We start from the raw sequence: 27,300 nt of genomic DNA on the forward strand, positions 1-27,300 counted from the left end.
GCCAAAGCCTCCCCAGCTTCCCTCCAGAGAAAAGCTGTGAGAAAGCACACAGCTGCGATTTCTACCCAGGTTATCATGTGGTCCACACAGCCAATCACAGGCCGGCGCTCTCAGATTTCAAAATCTAAATATACCTAAGTGATCATTTCAGAAAAGAGCACCTGTTGAGGCTAATGCATCAGCGGTACAGTTATGAGGAGGGGCTCGGGTTGGTTGGGATCTCAAGAAAACAAGCGTGAAACCCAAATACAACAAATCCTGACGGTGAAGGATGTGTTGACAAGCGGCGGGAGAGTTTTTTTGTGAAAGGATTGGAAGTAGGTCTGACCCATAAGGAAATACACATTAGACTTTGAGGATCTGAAGGCCCTGAGAGACAGATCTGATGAGGTCATCTGTTAGCTGACCCTGAGCTGCTGGCAAAGTCTGCATCATGAGAATCAGATCAACATCGAGTTGAGGCAGAATCTAAGAAACAAGTCTATGTCTCCAAACATATGAGACAAAAACGAATAGCTGGGATTTTAAGTGTAGCTGTGTCTGTAGACGGGGAAGACAATAATAATAATAATAATAATAAAGTCAGAGAAATGACCAATCATCCTTGGATTATGAGTGAATAACGAGTTACGACGAGCAGCTCTTGACTTGCAGTGGAAAGCAGATTAAGGACATCTGTCAAATTTTAGCTTAACCCACGAGACAAAAATGAATAGCTACAAGTATTTTAGGTGTAACTGGATCTCTAGATGTATAAGAAGTGGTAATAGTCTGATCAATTACCAATTTCCCTTGGATTATGAACAAATAATGAGTAACTATGAGAAATTCTCGACTTGCAGTGGAATTCTGATTGAGGACATCTGACCGTGTTTAGTTTAACCCATACATATTAGACACAAATGAATCGCTACTAGTACTTTAGGTGTAACTGGATCTCTAGATGTATAAGAAGAGATAATAGTCTGATCAATTACCAATTTTCCTTTGATTATGATTGAATAACGAGTTATTATGAGCAATGTTGACTTGCAGTGGAAAGCAGACTGAGGACAGTTGTTAGCTTTGTCCCTGTATCTTTACAATACTTTGAAACAATATAGCTCTAGGTGCAGCCCTATATAAATATATTTTTGGTTCACGTAATAACGTAGACTAAAGAAATTCCATCCCACAGGTCAAGTGACTGATACCTGGGTAAGAAATATACATTTTCAAAGCAGCAGACTGCGACTCACTCGATCCGAGTGCATAAATATAATCTGACGTATGAAAATACATCACAAACTATTTCTAGATAGAGACGTTTAACATAGAATTGAGGTCAAGTAGCAGCTTTGGTTTAGTGTAACAGCAAATCATGAATAGAATTAAGAGGGTTAAGGATGACACAAGGCGTCAAACAAAGAATACAACATTTACCAAACAGTATATTTACTTCTCCTCTCCTCAGGTGATGTGCCTCTATATCTCCGCTATTTCAAATCTGCTACCCAGGCGCTGAGATGGAAAGCAGCAGCTGTGTGTGTGTGTGTGTGTGTGTGTGTGTGTGTGTGTGTGTGTGTGTGTGTGTGTGTGTGTGTGTGTGTGTGTGTGTGTGTGTGTGTGTGTGTGTGTGTGTGTGTGTGTGTGTGTGTGTGTGTGTGTGTGTGTGTGTGTGTGTGTGTGTGTGTGTGTGTGTGTGTGTGTGTGTGTGTGTGTGTGTGTTCCACTGCTGCGTGGTCCTCAGTAGCACCATCACCACAACTTTTATTTCATCTAACCTGCAAGATTGAATAAGTAGTCATGTTACAAATGGTGACATATCTCAAGGCATAGACATATAAACCCAAATCTATTTCAAACTATTATGTTTTTGTTTTTTTTTTCCTTTCCTTTAGTGTTCTATAGGTTTGTGTGCATGTAAATGGTCTGAAAAGGCCAAACTCCCACATCCCTAATGACATCACTATGTAACACTTGCACTTCTATTGGCTAGCGCTCCAACACATTGTACGTGATAGGCTAAGAGAGGGAACATCTCTAAGCTGGTTGACCAATCACAACAGAGCCGGCCAGCTAACCAACCAGAGCAGACTGGGCTCTGGTTTCAGATGGAGGGTGAACAGAGATGCTGCAGCACAGGAAGTATGAGAAAAATAAAGAGCTTTGTGAACATTAAAGCATGAAGACATGTAGAGACACTACATACTGATATACACCTGGACATCAGCAGGAGAGGACTCTTTAAAGTAGAGACACTACATACTGATATACACCTGGGGCCGTATTCACAAAGGATCTTAGGGCTAAAAGTAGCTCCTAACTGGCGAATTTAGGAGAAACTCCTAAGCATAATGGGCGTGTCAGTCTTAAATTTAGGACTCCTAATTTTATTCACTAAGAGCAATTCACAAAGTATTTTAGGCATAAAAGTAGCACCTAAGTCTGGGAGAGCTTAAAAGTCCTCGAGAGGACTCCTAACTCAGTAAGACCTATTCACAAAGAATCTGAAAATGGCTGAGAGACGAAATGTGTTGGAGACAATGGAAGACTGTGAATTGATCAAGAGATATAGGCTAAATCGTGAGGGTATCAAACTTGTTGTGGAATTAGTGCGGGATGCAATAACATCCCCGACTAACAGGAATAACCCGATTAGTCCGGAAATAAAATGTTTGGCAACACTACGATATTTAGCAACAGGGAAAATGCAACTTTGCAATGCCGACGATTTAGGAATATCGCAACCATCAGTCAGCCGTGCCATAAACCAAACCATCAACGCGCTCTCTAGACCACATATCATCCAACAGTTTATCCGGTTTCCTTTGGACAATCAACAACTACACAGGATCAAAGCCAACTTCATGGCAATGCAGGTATGCCCGGTGTGGTCTGTGCTATTGACGGGACGCACATACAAATAATTGCGCCATCAAAAGATGAGGACGTGTTCGTCAATAGAAAGAAAGTACATTCCATCAACACGCAGATTGTTTTCATTCATCATGATAGGGGGACTTGAACGGCGGTATGGGCTGTTATTGAAAGTGTTTAAGTGCTGGAAATATGCTCATTGGATAATAGTTTGCAGGGTGCTTTTAATTGCCTCCTCGATTTAATGCAATTTACGTATTTTTATTGTTTGCTCTCTCTCTTTAACGTGCATATACAACATCATTATCGTGGTCTGCACAAACTTGTCATCATGCGTGTATTCTGCTAACTGCACTGTCCATAACTATTTGACAGGAATACATTTCTAGCCTAGGCTAGTTCCTTGCTTTTCGGTGATTTAGTGGGCTCGTTTTTGGGATGTTACGGATAAGTTTCACCGAGACCGCCTGCTCTGAACAACCAATCACCGTACTGACCGCTTCTAAACTCATGCACGAGAATCGACGTCATCCATAGCAACGGCGCGTCACTCTTAGTGATTTATCCTTAGTATGAGTAGGTCTCAGCGGCTTTGTGAATAACTTTTAAGAAAAAACTCCTACGTAAAATGTTTTAGCGCGAGTTAGGAGCACTCCTAGCGGTAAGATAAAATGCTTTGTGAATACGGCCCCTGGACATCAGCAGGAGAGGACTCTTTAAAGTAGAGACACTACATACTAATATACACCTGAACATCAGCAGGAGAGCACTCTTTAAAGTAGAGACACTACATACTGATATGAACCTGAAAATGACAACGAGCAGAATATGACCCCTTTAAAACAGGCAGGGTATCACACACTTTTGATCATTCTAACAGGCAAAATAATGACTACCTTAAGCCAAGGACATCCAGAGCGGGGTGGGGGGGTGTGAGGGTCATGATGCTTAGTCACTGGAAAACATGACTGATGATCAGAGACCAGGACACAACAGCTGCAGGATGAACAACATAAACACTGCCAATAGTCAATCTAAGCCCACCAACACACACCAAAACAATGAATTATAGTGAGGTAAGAGGCCTAAAGTGAGCCATCAGTCAGACTGCAGTGACTTAGCAAGGACAGGTCAAGTTGTTGTTTTACATTTCCAGATTAATCTGCGCTGACCTTTCTATCTCTATAAGAAGACAGTGATGTCCTCTTGGGTCAATAAAGCGCTGGAATGATTGAGTTGCTGTCATCACTTTGGCATCTAGATAGATTTGTTCAAACTTCTGTACGATAACGCTCCCGTTGTTCAAACATAAACAAGACCTGTGCAAAGAAAATGACGACCAAATTGCTTAACTCTTAGATTACATCTCTGGGGTTATAGTGTCTGACACCATCACTGACTAAACTGAGGACACATGGGCCTCTTAAATGTACAGAAATGTAATTCATAATTATTCAAGATAAACGTATTGTGTGTGTTAACTGGGTATTATATGGGTTTGACTTACCTGATACATGTTTTCTCAAACTCAGATATATCACAATTTGTACATAACACATTTTGACTGAAAGCAATTCACAACAAACTCCGGTCTGATGGTGTTAAATTCAATATGTGTGCGCTTTCAGATCAATTACACTTCGTTCAAATAGTGTATATACATCGGTGAATGCATAGCCAATATTAAAATGGTGGGGGAAAAGAACCGAACACACAAAATTTGATATACAATTCTAGCACAAGCTCCAAATTGTGAGCGGTTTAATTAGCATATTTACGTATTTCTCTTAATATGTTGTTTTTATCATGTGTTAAAGAGTTCGTGTTCATTCAATTTGTACCTCCACCTTTGTGAAAAAGTTCCACTGTGAAGGTGTTTGGTCCTTAAAGCCAAGACTTATCTACAGATAAAAATGTGCCAATAAAAAAAAAACTGACCCATTTGATTCATGTTAGAGCAAAACATTGATTTATGCTCACGGTGAAACCGGCTGCTCAAGGTTTAAAAAGGTATTTCAAGAATCAAGCTATTCAAAAACGTACTTCCTGTCTTTTTTTCAGACTGATATGAGTACGGAGGAAAGGGACCATATGCAGGACTATATTTAAAGCATTGAATGAGTCAGCTGTTAGAACTACCATGACGGAAAGGATGATCACAAGACGCATGTGAGGAAACGTGTCCTGATGACACATTTAGGAGGGAAGGTAGGGCTGAAAAAAAAGCTTCCTCATAGCAACAGATCTGAGGAGTCAGGAATCTCCTGACGAGGAAGCAGACACACCCAAACAATAAGTGAAATGTTTTGCTTTGTTTTAGGGCTCATTCATGTTTACTCACGCAGTCAGTCTGATTTGGTTTCGGCCCAATTCCAAAGTTGGGTGTAAATAAATACAGCGGCAAGTTTTGAACAACTCCCACTCTCGGGCACTATCAGGAAGTGTAGTAACCATGGTTTCATAAGTAAAATAAAACTCCAAAGATCTTTAGTGGCGTTTTAGTTGTTATTAAATCTGATGTTTATAAGCTGCTTGGTTTTTGCAAAAGTCCCTGTAAATACACAAAACTTTATAATCAAATGCACAGATTGATCGTTTTCTAGACTAGACCTGGGTTTATAATCCTTATTTTTACAGTTTGCTAATAAAAGGAACTATTCGTAAACAGCGTGTTTCATGACATTCGGAGATAAAGGGTCCCACGATTTAATGAGGTCAGACTGAAGCACTCTTTTGTGCACCGTTCAATCCTCAGATTAATACTGAGTTAAATCCCACCTCAAATGTACGCTAGAGCAGTGGTTCTCAACTGGTGGGTCGCGACCCAAAAGTGCGTCGCGGACCCGTTTCGAGTGGGTCGCAGATGTGAGTGAAGAAAAAAAAAGTCAAACTTTTATTTTGAAGGCCCGATTTTCTAACGCTGTGCATGCAGTAGGCGTTGGACTGGAAGTACCGGAGACCATAAAAGGTTTTGAAAACATCTTCTCAATGAAACATCTTTGCTGATGTTTTTTCGAGTCTTCTGGCCAATCAGAATCAAGATTGTTGCCGGAAGTCCCCACGGAGAATAACTTTGCGGTAGAACTCTTCTTTATACACCCATGTGTACAACTTCAGATCAAAATGAACACATAATGAAATATGACCCCCGGTTTGATGATTGACAGGTCACAGAACAATGGGAGCTATCTACACTTACCCACAATTTAAAGTGTGCCAAAAGGCGTAGTTTATATGTGAGTATTTCTAAAACTCTCCTGGGGGACAATCCCCCCCCCTGCTGGGGTTGGGTTTGCAGCATGTCACATTTTTCACGTGTGGTGAATTTGCAGGATTGGCTCCAAGTCTGCCTTTTTATTGAGCACTACAACACAAGTGGGCCTTTTGATGTTATACAGTTCAGCTTTGATTCTAGAAACTTGATGACCATCATCTCATTCAACGATTTCTTGTTGGATATTGACAAAGGAATAAAAGTGGGTCCCGAGGCCTGACCAGTTGAGAACCACTGCGCTCGAGGGTCTTGAACACGTTGTCTTTTGGGGGATTGTATTGTTATGTCAAATGTTCTAGTATCACGTCTTAATATTTGTTCTTGTTTGATGTTACGAATGGAGCTGCTGTGATTCAAGAACAATTTCAGACTTGATCTGAAAGTATTATCGTATGGTATACACAAACAGCGTTGCGCCATGAAGTGCAGCAGGTTGTCATGCAGACTCACTGTAGGAGGGTTTAATAATAACCCACTCCCACTCTCCACTAGTTGGTTCGGAACGGTACTTAATGTGCAAGCCCCCCATGTGAACTTGCAAACTAACTGGAAGGTGGCAGGGGGTCCATTTGGAATTGGGCCTTGGTCTCATCTTAACCACTCACTGTGTGCTGCTCACATTGGCTCTCTCCTGCTGCTCATGGTGCTCCCTGAAAAGCACCAGCGACCATGCGCCCATGTGACACCTTCTGCCCCCTAAAGGACTATAAAAAGGACAACTGACGTTACAAACAGGACACTATATAGTTCACTTTTTCTCCCTCCTGTCACCTGAAGGAAAAACTCAATCATGACACGCTGAGATTCACCTGAAACAGATAAAAACACTTTATTTCACTGATTATTCATAGGGACTGAAACGAAGAGGGTATATTGTGATTTGACCCTCCTTGCTGCATGTTTCAGTCTCCATCAACCATCATCACTGCTGCAGGCACCACGTTAAAAGAGAATACTGGACTGTACACATGGGGTAAAGTGGGGGCAATAAAAACTGCCACAGCCAGTCCGGTAATACTGCAAGGCCACAAAGGGCTAGAGTCACACACAGCTGAAGAACGAGTCCATGTACAGTCCCAAAGTCAGTCCATTTGCCGACTTCTGTGAAAGGAAAAACCGTGCAAACATTTCCGTTTAAATAATTGGAGTCTCTTTTGTTGTTCTTCTGAAAACATTGTGGTTTTTTTCTGTTCCCAAGCTCAGGCGTCTTTTGTTAAAATAAATTATCACGTCCTGGCAGCGGTGTGCCCATCGCAGGAAAGAGGAGAGGGCTCCGTCCGTCCGTCCGTCCGTCCGTCCGTCAACCGACCTCAGCCCCATCCTCGTTTCAAAGCTCATGTCCGGAGGCAGAGGAAAAACAAAGAGCAAGGGCGCACTCTTGATCAAAAGTCATCATCTCACACGCAGCCGGGACATCATCCACTCGAGACCCTGGCACAGCCTGGAGGTGGAGAGAAGAGTGAGAGGAGGGGATGTGGGGGGATGGGAAAAGCAGAAAGACAGGCGTTAAAGCTCCCCTATCATACTGTTCTTCATCAATACATCACAGGTCTCAGATATATACAGAGCCTGTCTCTGATTGGCTGAAACACCAAACAGATCATTGCCGCATTACCCATAATCCCCTCTGTTTCAGCCCTGTTTCCAAAGTGCTGATTCTCTGTCTGTTACTTTAGATGAAAATAAGGAGCCCCTCCCCACGCCCCTCTGAGAGACATTTGGTTACAAAGAACTCAATGGTGCTCTAGGAGGAGATTCAGGTGATAAGGGGGGGGGGGGGTTACCTTGGTTGCTGATTGGCTAATGGTTACACAAGACAAAACATCGTTATGACATCATAAAGTGGCCAAAATCTGATCAGCTCATTTTCAGACAGGTTTTTATAGAAATGGATCAAAAAGAGAGAGAATCTTTGTTCCTGAAACTTTCAGAGTCTCTTTCCACAGAGGGGGGGGGGGGACGGACACATGGAGAAGAGGGGACACATGTTGATGTAGAAGAGACATGAAGAAGAGGGGACACATGTTGATGTAGAAGAGACATGGAGAAGAGGGGACACATGTTGATGTAGAAGAGACATGGAGAAGAGGGGACACATGTTGATGTAGAAGAGACATGGAGAAGAGGGGACACATGTTGATGTAGAAGAGACATGGAGAAGAGGGGACACATGTTGATGTAGAAGAGACATGAAGAAGAGGGGACACATGTTGATGTAGAAGAGACATGAAGAAGAGGGGACACGTGTTGATGTAGAAGAGACATGAAGAAGAGGGGACACATGTTGATGTACAAGAGACATGAAGAAGAGGGGACACGTGTTGATGTAGAAGAGACATGAAGAAGAGGGGACACGTGTTGATGTAGAAGAGACATGAAGAAGAGGGGACACATGTTGATGTAGAAGAGACATGAAGAAGAGGGGACACATGTTGATGGAGAAGAGACATGAAGAAGAGGGGACACATGTTGATGTAGAAGAGACATGGAGAAGAGGGGACACATGTTGATGTAGAAGAGACATGAAGAAGAGGGGACACATGTTGATGTAGAAGAGACATGAAGAAGAGGGGACACATGTTGATGAAGAAGAGACATGAAGAAGAGGGGACACATGTTGATGTAGAGGAGACATGAAGAAGAGGGGACACATGTTGATGTAGAAGATACATGAAGAAGAGGGGACACATGTTGATGTAGAAGAGACATGAAGAAGAGGGGACACATGTTGATGTAGAAGAGACAACATTTTGACTACATAAAAGCACCAAAGTTTGAGTATACATTTGGACAATCTAATATAGCGAGTGAGTATTAGGTGCAGTACTCACCCCTCCCCAGTGAGGGCGCAGCAGGCCTGGATGTGCCACTGGTGGTCTTTGACGGAGGTGAGCTGGAGGCTCTGGGAGATTTCAGCCACAGACATGCAACCCTTCACATCCTGCTTGTTGGCGAAGATCAGAACCCCCGCCCTTTTTAAATCCTGAAGGACAGGCAAGAGACGCAGACAGAGGAGAGGGTCAGGATACTTCATGATGTGAAAATGATGGCTATGTCTCAAAGAAACCTCATTTAACCCTTTGTTGAAATGAAGCTTGGAACTTTAGTTGAAGATAATTAAGAAGGATTATTTTCATGATACTCACTTCATGCGCTAGCATCCTGCAGAGCTCCTCTTTGGTCACGGAGATCCTTTCTCTGTCGGTGCTGTCCACCACCACGATGACGAACTGCCCAGAGAAGATGGAGAGAAAGAATGGACGTTCAGAGACAAATGAACTTCGCCAGACTGTAAGTAGAGCACCATACAAACTGCATCAACATTCAACAGCATTATAGCCAGAAGACATTCTCTATTACCGTAATTTTCGGACTATAAGCCGCGCCTTTTTTCCCATTTTTCGACCCTGCGGTTTATATAACGGTGCGGCTAATCTATGGATTTTTACAGCTAACGGCCACTAGGGGACCTCCTAAATCTATGGATTTTACAGGTTACAGTCCACCACCTTTAACTCTATGGGCTCTATGGCCGGTCCGCGGACCCCCACCTTTAAGCGGCGGGCTCCAGCAGGAAAAGCTGGAGGCCGGAAAAGAGTGAGACAGGTAGCGCGCAAAAGTAAAAGTGGAACCGAGAGTGGTACGAGAGACAGAACGAGAGCAAGACAGACAGACATTACGAGAGCGAGACAGTTTGTCCCCGTACCACTGGTTGAAAACCGCTGCTGTAGATCACTGCCGGTACGTGCGCTGGGAGCGCACCGTTTAAGTTTGAAAGTTGAAAAGTGTGTGTGTCTGAAACGCTATGTGATACAGTACAGTTTACACAGCACATGTTCTGTAGCTACTATTGCACTAAATGCTAACACTTGAATACATTATGCAAATATGCAACTTGTTTGTTGAAATGTTAATAAATGGGAGCTTCCTCAAACAGCCATCTCTTTCCCGACAATCCCCTCTGTGCACGAACCCTTACATATGGTAATGAAACATTAAAACACCTGCGGCTTATAGTCCAGTGCAGCTTATATATGTACACATCATTCAATTTAGCTGCTGCGGCTTATATTCAGGTGCGCCTTATAGTCCGATAATTACGGGAGTCATTAACCTGTTAAGCCCCGAGCCTGTCTTTCAGGTTTCAGGCTCGAAAATGACATTCCCAGAACAAGTGACTATAACTTCACTTCTAAAAGGGTAAATTAATAATCTTTTTTCTCAAAGCAATGATACATCTGTGAGTTGGATGTAGAAAAGTCAGAATCAATATAAAATGTTTTTATTTTAAAGTAAATTCAGATTGAACATAGTAAAAAAGTGTAAATTATAGTTTCCGTCCCAAAAAAAACACATTGCTTATAGTGAAAACCACCCTTGGATGAGGGGATAGTAGACTAAAAGCTTTAGGAATCCAAACTGTAACATATAATAAGTACCCTGTATCAAGATTGATGCAGAACAAGTGACATTTGACCTTTTTAGAGAGGTTTAGAAAAAAAACCCACTTCTGGGGTCATTTGGGTGGATTTGCCATATCTCTGGAACCCATTGGTCGATGTTGGTGATTGACACCTCTTTTGAACCGTGAGAGCCAATAGAATCGAGGGGAGGTTCCTAAAACCCACCTACACGTTAACATTGAGGAATGAGAGTGATGCGTACGCAGTTTGCCCAGACTGAAAGCTATGTTACGCTCTGAAAACTGAAAACTAGGTTATAGACGTAAATATGATGATGGATTATCAGTAATCATTTCAAAGGGACACAGACACATTGGATTAACCTTCAGCAGCGTTTATCTGGGTTTTAATGCCCTTGAACTCAACTTTTGATCAGAAAACAGCAACGGTAAGACATATTTGCCGTTTTGGCTACGTAAAGTGAAGTTGTGTGTTGTTTTTGGTGCCGCGAGTTTTGGTCGCACACTCGCGCAGTGATGATACTTATACCATTGGAATCCGTGGAATCTTAGCTTTAATCTGATATCTTGTTTGTGCAGATCCGATGAAGTATAAAATATTTCTACCGTGAGTTATGTGCTAAGGGCGTTAGCACTCTTTCGCTTAGTGCTAATTCAGAGGCTCGTTAGACTTGTGTTTTTTTACGGTAAAAAAAATTCAAATTGACAGGTAGCTGAGTTTCTTCCCGTTAAGTGGGTATGACACATTCATAGTTTGTAAAATGTTAAGAAGCCCTCAGACGCTGTTTCGGCGGGGGCAACGGGCTTAACAGGTTAAATGCCTGTGAAAGCGCTCCACAGAAGTATCTACAGTAACAGCTTGTTTGTTGCAAGTTTTAAAACCTCGGCATTTTCTTATTATTACTTATTGGCAAACAAATTTAAACTAAATAATAATACACCTGTAGTACGTGTACATCACCCAATAAATGTGCCTGGCTGATGTTCAAACTGTTTTTTAGCAAAAGGAAGTCCCGCAATTATTTTTGATTAGCAGGGAGCCCACATTTAACTCTGCATTACCTCTGTGTTTGTGTAGTAGGTATTCCACGATGACCGGAGGGACTCCTGGCCCCCGATGTCCCACATCAGGAAGTGGGTGTTGTTGACGACAATCTCCTCCACGTTGCTCCCAATCGTAGGCGAGGTGTGTACCACCTCATTCATCGAACTATAACGAGTGGGGAAAGAATTAGGTTATGGGTAACACAAGCAACAAACACAAACCAATTCAATATTATAAACAGACAATTAATGAAACAGAACATTTGTAGAAGCAGGGGGGTAGAAGCAATCTTATAAAGAAAAAAGCCCTCCCACTCGTCAATCCAGGTTCAACGTTTTTAGTCAGGGATCCAAATATTACAGCATTTTATATACATACACACACACATACACAGATATATGTACACACACCGTATATATACACATGTAATACAAGCAACGTTCACAAACTCATTGATCCATTTATTTCTCATATAACGAATGGATTGAAACATTGAGACATAAGCTCGCTGTGCTGTTTGGATACTTACAACTGGTAAAGGATTGTGGTCTTGCCAGCATTGTCCAGACCCACAATGATAACTTTGTGTTCTGAAAGGCAGAAAAAAGAAGGCACTTAGAAAGAGTTCACAGAGCAATATGTTGAAAAGATGGCTTTTGGTGTGTGAGACTGCATTGAGAGAACAGCAGCTCTGTTTGTGTGCAGCTGTATCCTTCAGTACCAAAGTGTGCACACTGTAGCTTCACACATCTAGTATAACGGACACATCGTGGAGCTGTGAGCGGTGTACTTTCACAGCTACAGATGTGTTAGTGGGTCGTTTTAAAAGACTTGTACAATCAGAAGAAACCGAGCAGCAGCTGGCGAGAGGACACATATTCGCTCCACGCATACAAAGAGGCTTAACCTGAAGAAGACTAACAGGAAGTGTCAACTACCACGAATTAAAACCTTGCCGTTAAAACAAGAAAGTCAAGAAGGAAGTAAGATGTTCTTTTTCAAGGACAGGAGGCAAGATTGCACTGCATGAGGGATCTAAGTGCTGGTTGCTTTTCCATAAATCCTTTGGGGTATAATACCCAGCGTCTCTCCTTAAATCTGGAACTTAATTACGTAGCCATGTTTCAGATCCTGTGGCACAGAGGACAGATGAGGAACAAAGACTGGTTGGAGTTTTTTTAGTTGCGGACAAATGGGTTATTTAGGGAAGCTAACACATGACAGAAAGTGATCAAGCACACATTGCACCTACTGTACATGTTTCTGTTCCTTTGAAGGTTTTTAAAGTATGGCTTTTCAGACTTATCTTAAAGGTCACCTATTGTGCAAAATCCACTTGTTCCTGTCTCTTCTACATCAACATGTGTCCCCTCTTCTTCATGTCTTTCTACATCAACATGTGTCCCCTCCTCTTCATGTCTCTTCTACATCAACATGTGTCCCCTCTTCTTCATGTCTCTTCTACATCAACATGTGTCCCCTCTTCTTCATGTCTCTTCTACATCAACATGTGTCCCCTCTTCTTCATGTCTCTTCTACATCAACATGTGTCCCCTCTTCTTCATGTCTCTTCTACATCAACATGTGTCCCCTCTTCTTCATGTCTCTTCTACATCAACATGTGTCCCCTCTGTGGAAAGAGACTCTGAAAGTTTCAGGAACAAAGATTCTCTCTCTTTTTGATCCATTTCTATAAAAACCTGTCTGAAAATGAGCTGATCAGATTTTGGCCACTTTATGATGTCATAACGATGTTTTGGCTTGTGTAACCATTAGCCAATCAGCAACCAAGGTATCCCCCCCCCCCAATCAGAGACATGTTCTCTATATATCTGAGACCTATAATACATTGATGAAAAACAGTATGATAGGGGACCTTTAACACTTGGCAATTTGGAAAGTGCAATAGTCCATATCGTGATTTCAATAAACCTCCTGTTGATGGTGCATGCCCCCCCCCCCCACACACACACACACACACACACACACACACACACACACACACACACACACACACACACACACACACACACACACACACACACACACACACACACACACACACACACACACACACACACACACACACACACACACACACACACACACACACACACACACACACACACACACACACACACACACACACACACACACACACACACACACACACACACACACACACACACACACACACAGGAAAGTCCCTGTGCACAAACTAGTTTTGATTTTGTTGAATTCTCAAGTACATCAAAATGCAGCAACTGTATAGTTCTTGTTCCCAAGACAAAGGAGGGAAAGCGTTATCAATATTAAGTCTGGCTTTTTAAGTTCGGTATTGTATAATTCTATATTTGCACAGCATAACTCCTGGAGCCTGCTTCAACATAACTCATTCAGCTATATTTTACAAAAACCTACAACCTTTGTCTCCTCTTGTTCTTTGATGTAAGTTTGGAGCAGCGTTTCCGCCAGGGGGGCGTCTTGCGGTCTTTTGATGCCCTTATTCAGCTCGGAACGCCCTGAACTCGAGCCGAATGCGGCCAAAGATAATAATAATTCGAGAGAAGATCGAGTTTTTATCGCTTGAAATTACGAAAAGGAAAAAGGACAAGGACATCCCTCTGCTGGAGGGGCAAAGGAGTCTGGTGGGATTCTTTTCGCCGCCAGCAAAGCGTGTTCCTGTGACGGAAAGCGTACTGCCGGCGAGCCTTGACGGGGGGTGCTAGTGGAGCACGCGCGTGAACTGCGAGAACAGGAGCCTCGCAGCGGCGAAACTGAGGCTCCGCGGTAAACTGTGGTAACATGAAGAGTAGTTTGGGAGCCGGCTCTTCGAAACACTGGTTTGGAGCGTCTGAGCGTTGATGCCCAAAGTGTGAGGGGAATTTAGGAATGCACAAAAGCTGTTGTAATGAAAGCCTCACCTTTAAATAGCTTTTGACAATGACGTTTAATTGAAACGTGGCCGAACGCATGACCGCAGACAACACATTGAATCTGAATGATAGCATACTTCCTAACGAATCACAGCATTAGCCTGACTGTTGAGTCCGGTGTTTCGAGCTTTGCAAACTGCTACGTATAATTAGAGCAAAAATAAATACAAAATAATCTCTATCTATGTAAAACGCATTCGGAGAAACAAGTTAGAAAAAATATATAAAAAAGATATTACAATAAGGACAAAGAATACACAATATTCTAGATAAGACCGTTCTATGAAAGACCAATATATATATATTACAGCAAACCCTCCTGCCTTTCACAGATTGAGACAGTTAAGATGAATTTAACCAAATCAAATGATTCTTAAGATGCGCTCCATAACGTTCCTTCAGCTTCTTTACCGTTCCTCTCTTAAATACACAATACAGTGAAATTAAAGTAAGTCCTAGTGTGAACTTTTATTTGATTACTTAAGTTACCACATGGAATTAAGGTAGGGCTGATACAAGAGAAGCCCAAACCTCACTAAGTCTTAAGGAAGTGAAACCACCTACTCGCCAAATAGCTCAAGTTAAACCAGATGAACCCTTAACAAACACCCAAACAGCTGTGTAGGCAAGAAGCACTTCAGAAGGAAACAAAACATATTTTTGCAAACTGCATGCATAGCCACAACAAGCAGCAACACTATCTTCAGAGTGTGGAGGTCACGCTACAGTATTGTGCAGCTGGAGAAGGCAAGAAAAAAACAGCGTGTTAGGTCATGCAGGTGTGAGCAAAGCTGATTGTATGCAAGAAAAGGAACAGTAAACATCTTTAAATGTGGGCGGATCAGTGGGCTGTATGAGTTTCTCACGTTTAAAAAGAACGTCTACAACAAACGGTTCTGCATTAAATGAAAGATGCTGATAATATAATATTCAAAAGTTTAAAGCAACGCCTTTTAATTGTTTCTTTGGTCCGACCTGCAGAACAGATGGTCGATTTACTATCAAATGAGAAGAAAGTGAAGAAAGTGTGTGGAACGAGCAACAATTAGATATTTTTGTGTGAATGTTGCAATGACAATACTTTTCAAACTGATGCTGATTTGTACTGTAACTGTAAGCAAATCCATGAAAATGAGTGATCAGCCAATAAAAAAGTAATTTTTCTTCATAATCTGACCCTTATTTTATACGGCAAGTGAGAATGTGTTTGTCTCTACATTTCTAGAGATGTACCCCACCTGTCGCCCAATGAGTAGGGGATATGCTGGCGTTGTCTTCATGATCCCCTAAAACACTGAATATAATAAATGCTTTAGAAAATATAGTGTCCTGCCGGCAGCGTTCAATTCGACACCAAGTCTTTGACCATAATGTTGCGTAGGAGTTCACTACCATTGCCGTCATTTGACGCCCTTATTCAAAAAAATGTATAATTCGAGAGAGATTGAGTTTTTATCGCTTGAAATGACGAAAAGGAAAAAGGACAAGGACATCCCTCTGTTGGAGGGGCAAAGGAGTCTGGTGGGATTCTTTTCGCCACAAGCAAAGCGCGTTCCTGTGACGGAAAGTGTACTGCCGGCGAGCACACCTTACGCGCATTCACACCGCAGTACTTTTCCCACAAAGGTTCATGAGAACTTAGTTCATCAGAACTCTTTAGTTCTGATGAACTAAGTACAGATCGCGTTCACACCGGAATAAGTCCCTGAGGGAGGATTAGGCAAATGAAGCCGCTGACGTCACTTCTTCTTCTTCTGCTTTGGGTTTACTGGCAGGCCGCAAACAACTTCACGGCGTATACTGCCGCCCAAAATCCCTGGCCGGAAGTCCCCGGAGTTGGGGACTGGCTTCAGTAGAAGCTGCTGGGACTCCCAGCAGCTTCTACTGAAGCCTTCCGAGTAAATCGCCAGAACGCCGACACCTCCTCATCTCCACCGCTCCCATGTTTTATTTTGTGTTGCCATAAGTTAGTCTCGCTGCGTTTCTGCGCTGGGCTAATGTTAATGCTAATAATGCTAATAAAATGGTGGCTTCACAACACTTTTTTGTAGCTTTACGGGGCGTGGTTTGCAATCAGCCCAGCCAATCAGAAATATAGCTCTTTTCTCACAAGAGAGCCGCATGAGAGTCCCTGCTCTCTAGCAGGGACGGAAAAGGGGGTAAAAAGGTTCTCATGAATTCATTTTAGTTCCGGCTCTTTTTGGTGTGAACGCGACATTTCGGAACTATATCGGAACTAAAGTGGGAAAAGTACTCCGGTGTGAACGCGGCTCTTGGCAGGGGGGTGCTAGTGGAGCATGCGCGTGAACTGCGAGCGCCGGAGCCTCGCAGCGGCGAAACTGAGGCTCCGCGGTAAACTGTGGTAACATGAAGAGCCGTTTAGGAGCCGAAAGACTCTTCTTAGTGAGCCGAGCCAAATGATCCGGCTCTTTTTAGTGAGCCGGAATTCCCATCACTAATAGGTAAAGAGATAGTATCTATAACTTAAGGGACGGCTCAATTCAAAATTAACGTGACACGACGTGACGTCAAACCCTCCCCCCCTTGTCTGGCGGAAACATTGCTTTAAGGCCTTGTGGCACACCTGATGGCGGGTGTTATAAATTAGATTGCATAATCGTTTTTCTTCATATTTTATGTATTTTTCATTGTTTGTTCAATACTAGAAAGGTAAAAGTCCACAAATGAACTGTGATGGGATTTGTTTTCTCTCACCAGTGAAGGCAAATGTTGATTTTAAAGATGAGATTTGTTTGTTTGTGCAATGCCGAGATCTCATTCTCTAGTCGAATCTCAGGTTTAACATGAATTATAACGTTGCTATAATGGTCTGTTTGCATTGACAAGATGTGCTATTCACGCGGCACACCTGATGTTATAAAAGATATTCCATAATCGGTTTTCTTCATATTCTTTATGTATTTTTCATTGTTTGTTCAGTACTAAAAAGGTCCAAGAAGTCCCACAATTGAATTTAATATTCATTTCATTTCGTAAAGCGCTTCATGGGAGTAATTGTGGGATGATACATTTTCAAAGTATCACGATATGTATCGGTTGAGTATCGGTATCATAAAAAAGTCAACGATATGCATCCCTACTTGTAACACTTCTGATGAACATGAATAACCAAGTCTTTAACGTCTGATCACATGCCCTCCTCCCTGTGAATGAACGTCTGTTGTCCCCGTGTTGAATCAATCAACTGGGGACATGTTGGTAAGACTTCCTGAGACTGGGGATAGATCCAGGGGTTACAACAAAAGCCCTACAGACCCCACTGACATGATGGATAGAAGCTAAACAGAGAGGATCTAACAGAGCCAGGTGCTATTAATGACTAGCAAGACAAAGAAACGATCATTAGAACAGCTCTTGATGGACATTTTGGAGGATATCAAATGTTAGTTGGCCTTTTTATTATTATAACAATCAAATAATAAATCATGCAAACCATAATAGTTCCTCAGAGCCTTCTGTTTAAAATGGTCCAAGCAATAGCCAACCTCTTAGATAGTCACTGTATAACACTGATTAAAGCAGCAAGTCAGTGTTCATAATCTGTTGATTGACGTTGATCAAGTATTTGTTGCATGTTGACAGTAAACACTGGTACTCTTGATTAAATTGAACAAGTTAGTTGCCAAAGTCACTGCACCAAGATCAACAGGAGGTATAATTTAAAGTTCACCCACATCTTGTACACATGTGACACCCTAAAGGATGTCCCATGTGATCTGCTCTCGAGCCGTGACTAATTAAAACTGTATGGTGGAAATAATTCCTGTTTTAGAGAAGCCAACCCAAGTGTGCCTAGATGGGTAAACTGTACTGCTGACATTACACTGATAAGGTGATGTGGTTACAGTGCAAAGTCAATGTGATGTCACTCTGGAGTCATTCACAGATCCTTATTGGCTGTGACATTCTGCTGATGTGGCTGCTTTCAGTGTGCTGTGCTGTGTAGTCATCTCTAGTCATAATATACTGAGGGCTGCAGCGTACAGAGACTCGTGTTTCAGAGGGTTAGCACAGACCTACCTGTTTACTGATTCAGGATTAGTATCAGGTTCACATAAGCCTCCCTCCAATAAATAATCTAACACTAAGTTAATGCAGAAATGTGAGTGTAGAAAGCAGTATTCATCACTACAGAACTCAGATCCTTTACTCAAATAAAGTACAAATGATATGGTTTTAAAATAATCCCATATGAGTAAAAGTCCTGATTTTAGAGTAAAAGTAAGGTATGAGCATCAAAATATACTTAGAGTACAACACGTAGAAGTATTCATTCCGCACAATGACCCATTTCTGAATACAATTAAGTACAGAATAATTATAATTACCTGGCGTAAAAAACACAAGCTACCCTGCAGCATACACAGAGATTAAAACGAGATGCACATTTACCAGCTGTGATAAACACATTAATGCATCAATAATTATAATCAATCAAATATTATTTTGAAATGGCTAATCTGCATGATGAGTGCTTTCACTTTTGGTACTTTAAGTAGATTTCGATGCAGGACTTTTACTTGTAACAGAATATTCTTACACTCGGGTACTTCTACTTGAACTTAAGTCCGAGAGCACAAAAAACAGAATAACAAAATATTATTTAATAATATGAAAAGAGACAATATACTATGTACTTTTTACTTGAGTAAAGGATCTGAGTACTTATCCCACCTCTGTGTACTTCTCTTTAATCATAACATATGTCATATATTATTCTGAAATGGACCAATCTGCATTGTGAGTACTTTTACTTTTGGTACTTTAAGTATATTGAGGTGCCAACACTTTTGTACTTTTACTTGAGTAAGATGTTGAATGCAGGAATTTTAATGTAACAGAGTATTCCTACACTCTGGTACTTCTTCTTGTATTTAAGTACAAGATACTGAGTACTTCTTCCACCTCTGTTCACTACATTAAACCCCTGCTCACACACTGGTGAATAAAGGGCTGTTTCTGAGGCTAATATGAACGGATCAGACCTGGCTGTCACAACGGGCCTCACTTACTGACCACCATCTCATGTCCTCGACAAATGTATAATAAATGTCACTTCACCATTCTTACCTTGATGATTAAAAAGCCTCCATAGCTTCGTGAATAGTATCCCCATGGCTGACGGTTAGGTGTTTTGATGCCAGCTTGTAACGAATCCGTGGAGCTAGCTAGCGTTGATGCTAATCAGTGCTATCAACTTTACCTAGCCAGCCAGCTAGCTATCTACACACACGAAGAGCTGTCAAGGCTTTTAAGTACAACCGCCATACTCGTGTGATTTTTTCTGGATAGTTCCCCTCACGCAGGCTGGTACATTTGAGTGTGTAGGTTAATTGTCTCCCGAAAAGAAAAGCGAAACTGTAGCCGCTGAGCTAGCATCAGCTGCTGTTGTGAAGTGCGCTGCGCTAGTTAGCTGTCAACATCTGCGCATGCGTACAAGCACAATCCTATTGGGGCAAATTATGTACACACAATTGAGGTGGAAGAAGTACTCAGATTGTGAGCGTGTGTACAAGTAGCTGAAGTAAAAGTATTGGCATTCCACTAAACTTAAAGTAACACAAGTAAAAGTAAATGTACTTAGTTATTGTCCACCTCTGACAGTGTGTGAGAAGTGGTCAAATAGGTAGAAGGTGGAAGAAGTTTCCCTTAATAATACAGTTAATTATACCATACAGTTTTTACATTATAGATTGATAATGACTTTAGGAAAATGAAAACAAACACACATATAGAAATAATACTATATTATGTCCATGTTTACTAATTATTGACTACTGCAGACACAGATCATTCTAATTAGTATGTTGAACTAGTGAATGATTATGTTGTACTAAAACAATCAGTCAATACATTCATTAGTTGACCTGCAAAAATGGCAGAAATTCTCTTTAAAAAACAAATATTTTATGGTTTGATACACCAATCATATAAACACCTTTGAGTTATATAATTCAAGGAAAGCAAGACATTTGAAGGCATGGCCTTAAGCTCTGGAAAATGTCATTTTTGTAATCTTGTAATCCCACTGATTGAAAGATTTATCAATAAAAATATATATATATATATATATGTTATATTTTCTTAAGATATATGGAGCAATAAAGACAAACTGTGTGTTTATGTACAACAGCATAAGGGCAGTTTATTTCATTACAATTGTAAAATTACAGCGCACACAAATTCTCTAATCAATGCATCATTCTCACACAGGCAAGATTGAAATCTTTTAAATTGTTGCCTCAGAGTTTTGAAACAACAACAATAAAAGCTACTGTATATGGCAGATAAGAACAAAAGTCTCCTTGTTGGTCTTTCTCTTCCAGACTCTCTGAAGCACAATGAGATCTCTGGCCTAAACGAACAGGAAGGAATGTTGAAAAACTTGTGAACTTCAACAAACATTTAGTTACAAGATACATGTCATTAAAGGCTTATGATATATTGATCCTGTATCAGCTGGCAGCATACAAGTGCATTCATCTGATTAAGAACATGTCAGGAACTTCTGTTAAAGTAAAACACAAGTTGACAAATACAGCCATCCTGCTCAAGTGCTTTCAAATAGGAGTCTGTAATGCATCTCAAATTAAATACAAAGAAAAGGCTTCAGCTGAAAACATGAACATGGATGCCTGATAGATTGCTACTCAATGTTAATTTAGTTCTTCTTTACAACAAGTATATTTTTTTCTAAATCAAATGTTTGAAGGTGTATGCAAGGCTTTGAAAATAAGTAATGATTGGACTGTCATTGTCTGTACTGAAAGTGAGCATTTTAATAAATTAAAAGTTTCGGTTCGATTATTTTTGACTGTATTTACACACGGAAGCCCTCAATATAAGTCACTTGCTAAAATCTAACTCCATCTTTTCCCAAATGATTTCCAGCCAATCACATGACAGGAAACTGCTGATAAATGCATGGCACATGAGAAACATGCTGGCATGACAACTTATTATCCTGGAAGAGTTCCTTAGATCTAGTAATAAATATTTTCTTGAAACAACTAAATCCTTAATTCCTTTACCATTCAACATAGAATTGACTCCCCCTCACACGGGTGATAAACGCTACATCTGTCCGCACACTTCTAGGTCTAAATGACCTCTCATTCCTGAGGTTTGGAGCTATGAAATATGTATCCGCATGATTCCTTTTTTACATTTCTGTATTGATACGGTAAATGGCATCCCAAAATAACAAAGAGATGGCTCAGGGAGCTACCGTATGAACCCTGAAGAGCAGGGACGTGCACAGACATTTGGAGGGGCTATTGCTCTAAACTGGAAAAAGGGCCTCCCCCCCGAAAAAAAAATAAGACAAAAACGATTATTACATTAACTAATTTGAACAGTAATTCACATCATCATCTCATAACAAAATAAGCTAAGGCAAGTACTTGCATTCAGTTACTTCATTTTTAAAATGAAAACCAGGGACATTTTTTGTTTTGCGGTCCATATCTCATTAAAATATCTAATGTTAGAAACTACTAAAGAAAAAATGGGGACAATTCACTGTAGTTTGACCATTGCAGACATACTGTACTGATAAAATAGGGCTTCTATAGTTACCTTAAATAAACTCACTAATTAATGAAACCAGTTCAATACGCATTTATTCTTTATGAGCGCAGTAATATGTAAGGTATCTAATTACTTATTTAGTAACAGAGATGTTCAAATTAAAGTAGAGACATGGCAGAAATCCTACAATGGCAGTGAAGTGTTCTCCTGTGAGAGGGCGATCAAGAGAAGAGAGCGAGCGGCCCCGTCGAGGGAGTTTACTTTGCAGGCAATTACATGTAAGAAGAAGGAGAAGAAGAAAAATGAAGCTGGTGTGTTTCCCGCAGCGAGACACTACAATACTAATTGTGGGCGTATCATGGTGATTCGACCACAACAGAAAAAAAAAAAACCTATTGCTCTCTCCAGAGGGGCAGGTCAGTCAAAAAGGGGAAACGGGCCGTTGCCCGGGCAACAATAGCCCGTACCTGTGCACGTCCCTGCTGAAGAGGTCACCACAACAACATTCATGTCACTTCAAAAGCAAATGTGTGAAACTCAAAACAGATTTATTAAACTCACATCGCGGACAAACAAACTTTAAAAGATGCATTATACTCTTCTTAACCCTGCTTTTGGACGCGTGCAAACAGGTTATGTGCTGAGCATCACCTTTTGGTCCTTTGTGGCACTGTTTTGAGTCAGGAAGTGACCTGTCCTTTCTGCATGCTACTGTAACAGCTGATACACTATCACCTGCTAGCGTACTTCACATCTGGGGCGTATTCAGATTAGCTCATTTTAAAAACTTGCCCTTGTGCTACTTTCTCAACCAGTCCCTTCCCCTTGGTTCACATCACAAAGCAAGAGCAGGACTCTTACTCTCAATTGGCAGGAGCCGAGGCCCAACAGGAGAAATGAAGGTACTACACATCGACAAAGGGTTGGTACAGTCCAAATGAATGTAGTAGTTTCATCACAAATCTGCCTTTATTGTCCACATCCTATACTTTGTTTAGATTTACAGATCAGTGCCGCTGCCTGGAGTCCTGGCTGTATCCTCCTGGGGATCCTCGGTTACGATGCGGATGGTAAGCATCCTGGTAGGGGTCCTGATATTCCTCCTCCACCAGAGGGGAGTGGTCTCGGCTGTGTTGCGATCCGGAGGACAAGCGGTTTTGATTTTTCCGCGCTCGTTCGTTGTGGTAGTTCTCGTCGGCGGCCATTAGGCTGCGGCGCTCCACAGGAGAAAGGTCTGCTGTCGTGTGGTTGCTGTTGCGGTTTCTTTGAGCCTGTTTGAGGGAGAAATGGATATTTAATGAGTTGGAGTTTATTACATTTTCAACAACAAAAAAACACGTCATAGAAAACCCAAAATAGGGTTTCAAGACATTGGCAGGAAAAAATATTTTAAAGTATTTAACTAAGTCAAAATAACAGAATTAATCACATGTTAAGTATGTTTTTATAATATGTTTTTTATTTCATTTGATTTTATATTGTATAATGTACACAGTGGCCTATGTTTATATGTTTAATGTATATTTGATATCTTGTTAGATGTACCCATGTGTATTAGCTTATTATGTATATTTATAATACTGTATATTGTATATTTTCTACCTATACATGTATATTTTTTGTGTTAATGTTTATTTGTATTATTTATTTTATATTGGATAATTTGTTAGAAGTAGTTGAGTCCATTATAGTGTGTTCTAACTTATTTTGCAAATGTTTAATGTGTATTTCTTTATATTGTGTACTCAATAAAGTCACTTGATACATATTTCTACTGTTACTATATTACTATAATATTTTCAATTTTATCTTATTTCTTACTCATGTGCAATGCCTTGTTAACACGCTGCTGTGACAAACAATTTCCCAATTTGGGATCAATAAAGTATAATATAATCTAATCCAGAAGGTTGATAAAAGTTATATTTAAATGGCATTAATTGAACAAGTAAGCATACAAACACAAACTGAAAAAACTGAAAAATTGACTTTCATTAAACGTATTATGTCAATAAATTCCCATTATTGGACTTAGTTGAAAGCCATATTATTAAGATGATTAAGTTGAACTGGGGCTGATCAATTAATGGTATTTTAATCGCAATTACGATTATGGCTTGCAACGATTACAAAAATTACATAATCGAAATAAAACGATTATTTTTTTATTATTATTTATTGGTTTTTCAGTTGAATTATACTTAAAGTTCAGGGTAATCAACTGTTAAAAACAAACTGTTCAGATTTTTTTTCTCCAATAAATTGATGTTTTCAAAGTAAATGGATAATCGTTTTTAATAATCGTGATATCAATTATTGACCCAAATAATCGAGATTATGATTTTTGCCATAATTGAGCAGCCCTAGTTGAACCTTATATTTTTTTATTTAAACTTCATATATTTGCTTTCAACTACCCACATACAGTTATGTGAAATCTGTTGACATGGTACATTTAATCAAATTCATTAAAGTCAACGTTTCAGTTTTTTCAGCGCAGTAATAAATGACCAGGGATTTTAGGCTTTAAATGAACAACCGAAGTAAAGTGCATACTAAAGAGTTTTCTACCTGGATGGCAGCAGGGTACGGAGAGAGCGCAGTGGAGCCCAGATTGCGGCCCAGCAGGGGGTTGAGAGGCGTGCTCAGTGAAGTGTGAGCGGCACGCCAGTACGCCTCCAGGTACTCTGACAGGTGTTCACACGCATCCTCCAGCTGGTTCTCATCCAGGATGATATCAAACATCTCCTAAAGGGCGGAGGGGATCAGAATCAGAATACCTTTATTAGTCCCACAGAGGGGACATTTACATTTTTACAGCAGAAAAAGAGCCAAAGACAGCTTAATGTTACCTAAGAAGCGTGCATAAAAAAGTTTTATAATTAAAAAAAGTTCAAAATACATATCCTGTAACAGTTCTGAGGATTTAGCAGCCAGGTATATATTGCACAGTTATTAATGGCATATGTATATATATTGCACATATTACACATAGTTGGTTGGTATTTTAACATCAAGGGGTGTTATAGTCTGTGTTATTGTGTGTGTGGGGGGGGGGGGGTCTACCAGGGAGGGAAAGAGGGAGGAAAGTAGAGTCTCACATCTTGTAAAAGTTAGGAGTTGCTGCTTAATTCTGGATATAAAAGTTTGAAGTTGACTCACAGAAGGACACTGTGATAGTTTCTCCGCTGCAACAATCTGCACGTTCAGGTGTTTGCTTTGAGATTTCCCTCTTGATTTGATCAGCCGCTGGAGGACCTGTGGAAAGCAAATATACATTAGGACATAGATGTTAAAGTCAAGATTCAAGACTCCAGGCTTTATTGTCATGTGCACATTAGCTACAGTGTAGATGGTAATGACAAACGTAGGTCACAGTCTCCTCCAACAGTGCAACATATATATAGGACATATTGTATGAATATTCTTAGCATTGCATTTGATATTGAGGTAATCCAAAACTGAAAGTAATCAGGTTACATTACTTTTATATTTTGATACTCGGATTAGGTTATTGATTACATTTGTTTACAGGTTGCCAGTAATTGTTTTTCTTTTTTTGGATGGTTGGTATCTAAGCCTGCGATCCTACCTTAAGTGAGGACACTTTAACGTGGACGATGATGGGTGCTAATGACGTCTTGATGAGCTGTGCAGGATGGTTAATGGTGTCTGCGTCCAACACCACCAGCTGTAGAGACCGGGCCAGCTCAAAGATCCTCTCTATCTCACTCTGGACCTCCGCTGCATAAACACAACAACAATATAGCAGGAAAACATTTAAACTATGAGTTATAACAGTCATTTCATGCTGTGGCATGCAGTATATTAAAGAGGCCATATTCTGCTCATTTTCAGGTGTATATCAGTATGTAGTGTCTCTACTTTAAAGAGTCCTCTCCTGCTGATGTTCAGGTGCATATCAGTATGTAGTGTCTCTACTTTAAAGAGTCCTCTCCTGCTGATGTTCAGATGTATATCAGTATGTAGTGTCTCTACTTTAAAGAGTCCTCTCCTGCTGATGTTCAGGTGTATATCAGTATGTAGTGTCTCTACTTTAAAGAGTCCTCTCCTGCTGATGTTCAGGTGTATATCAGTATGTAGTGTCTCTACTTTAAAGAGTCCTCTCCTGCTGATGTTCAGGTGTATATTAATATGTAGTGTCTCTACTTTAAAGAGTCCTCTCCTGCTGATGTTCAGGTGTATATCAGTATGTAGTGTCTCTTCTTTAAAGAGTCCTCTCCTGCTGATGTTCAGGTGTATATCAGTATGTAGTGTCTCTACTTTAAAGAGTCCTCTCCTGCTGATGTTCAGGTGTATATCAGTATGTAGTGTCTCTTCTTTAAAGAGTCCTCTCCTGCTGATGTTCAGGTGTATATCAGTATTTAGTGTCTCTACTTTAAAGAGTCCTCTCCTGCTGATGTTCAGGTGTATATCAGTATGTAGTGTCTCTATTTTAAAGAGTCCTCTCCTGCTGATGTTCAGGTGTATATCAGTATGTAGTGTCTCTACTTTAAAGAGTCCTCTCCTGCTGATGTTCAGGTGTATATCAGTATGTAGTGTCTCTACTTTAAAGAGTCCTCTCCTGCTGATGTTCAGGTGTATATCAGTATGTAGTGTCTCTATTTTAAAGAGTCCTCTCCTGCTGATGTTCAGGTGTATATCAGTATGTAGTGTCTCTACTTTAAAGAGTCCTCTCCTGCTGATGTTCAGGTGTATATCAGTATGTAGTGTCTCTATTTTAAAGAGTCCTCTCCTGCTGATGTTCAGGTGTATATCAGTATGTAGTGTCTCTACTTTAAAGAGTCCTCTCCTGCTGATGTTCAGGTGTATATCAGTACGTAGTGTCTCTACTTTAGTGTCTCTACTTTAAAGAGTCCTCTCCTGCTGATGTTCAGGTGTATATCAGTATGTAGTGTCTCTACTTTAAAGAGTCTTCTCCTGCTGATGTGCAGGTGTATATCAGTATGTAGTGTCTCTACTTTAAAGAGTCCTCTCCTGCTGATGTTCAGGTGTATATCAGTATGTAGTGTTCTCGTACTTTAAAGAGTCCTCTCCTGCTGATGTTCAGGTGTATATCAGTATGTAGTGTCTCTACATGTCTCCATGCTTTAATGTTCAAAAAGCTCTTTATGTTTCTCATACTGCCTGTGCTGCAGTACCTCTTTTCACCCTCTGTCTGAAACCAGAGCCCAGTCTGCTCTGGTTGGTT

The 27,300-nt window shown here is 40.7% G+C and overlaps 2 protein-coding genes across 2 annotated transcripts in view; both read right to left on the reverse strand.

Annotated features, from left to right (window-relative positions):
• Nucleotides 1–6,937: 6,937 nt before the first annotated feature.
• Nucleotides 6,938–20,000, reverse strand: arl5a (ADP-ribosylation factor-like 5A). The gene is made up of 6 exons (XM_079665181.1): nucleotides 19,629–20,000; nucleotides 12,131–12,191; nucleotides 11,619–11,766; nucleotides 9,280–9,363; nucleotides 8,965–9,116; nucleotides 6,938–7,574 (listed from the first exon to the last, which is right to left on the reverse strand). The coding sequence occupies exons 1-6, from the start codon at nucleotides 19,672–19,674 to the stop codon at nucleotides 7,526–7,528; spliced, it is 540 nt and encodes a 179-aa protein (XP_079521307.1). The 5' UTR covers nucleotides 19,675–20,000; the 3' UTR covers nucleotides 6,938–7,525.
• Nucleotides 20,001–20,677: 677 nt separating this feature from the next.
• Nucleotides 20,678–27,300, reverse strand: part of cacnb4a (calcium channel, voltage-dependent, beta 4a subunit) — a 10,377-nt gene continuing 3,754 nt past the window's right edge. Inside the window, exons 2-5 of the mRNA XM_079665833.1 lie at nucleotides 25,681–25,941; nucleotides 25,251–25,346; nucleotides 24,660–24,836; nucleotides 20,678–23,359 (exon numbers count right to left, since the gene is read on the reverse strand). Coding sequence (XP_079521959.1) covers nucleotides 23,096–23,359; nucleotides 24,660–24,836; nucleotides 25,251–25,346; nucleotides 25,681–25,941 — 798 coding nt within the window. The 3' untranslated portion in view covers nucleotides 20,678–23,095. The remainder of the gene's footprint in view (nucleotides 23,360–24,659; nucleotides 24,837–25,250; nucleotides 25,347–25,680; nucleotides 25,942–27,300) is intronic.

Source organism: Notothenia rossii, assembly GCF_949606895.1.
Source record: "Notothenia rossii genome assembly, chromosome: 2".
Taxonomy (NCBI): Eukaryota; Metazoa; Chordata; class Actinopteri; order Perciformes; family Nototheniidae; genus Notothenia; species Notothenia rossii.

Bases quoted from the DNA above. Each gene is read 5' to 3' on its own strand.
- arl5a (XM_079665181.1), bottom strand. From the start codon at position 19,674: ATGGGGATACTATTCACGAAGCTATGGAGGCTTTTTAATCATCAAG. The intron at 12,192-19,628 runs GTAAGAATGGTG...TCTGCCTTTCAG, and splicing joins GAGGCTTTTTAATCATCAAG to AACACAAAGTTATCATTGTG. The intron at 7,575-8,964 runs GTGAGTACTGCA...CTCCACCTCCAG, and splicing joins TGCGCCCTCACTGGGGAGGG to GCTGTGCCAGGGTCTCGAGT.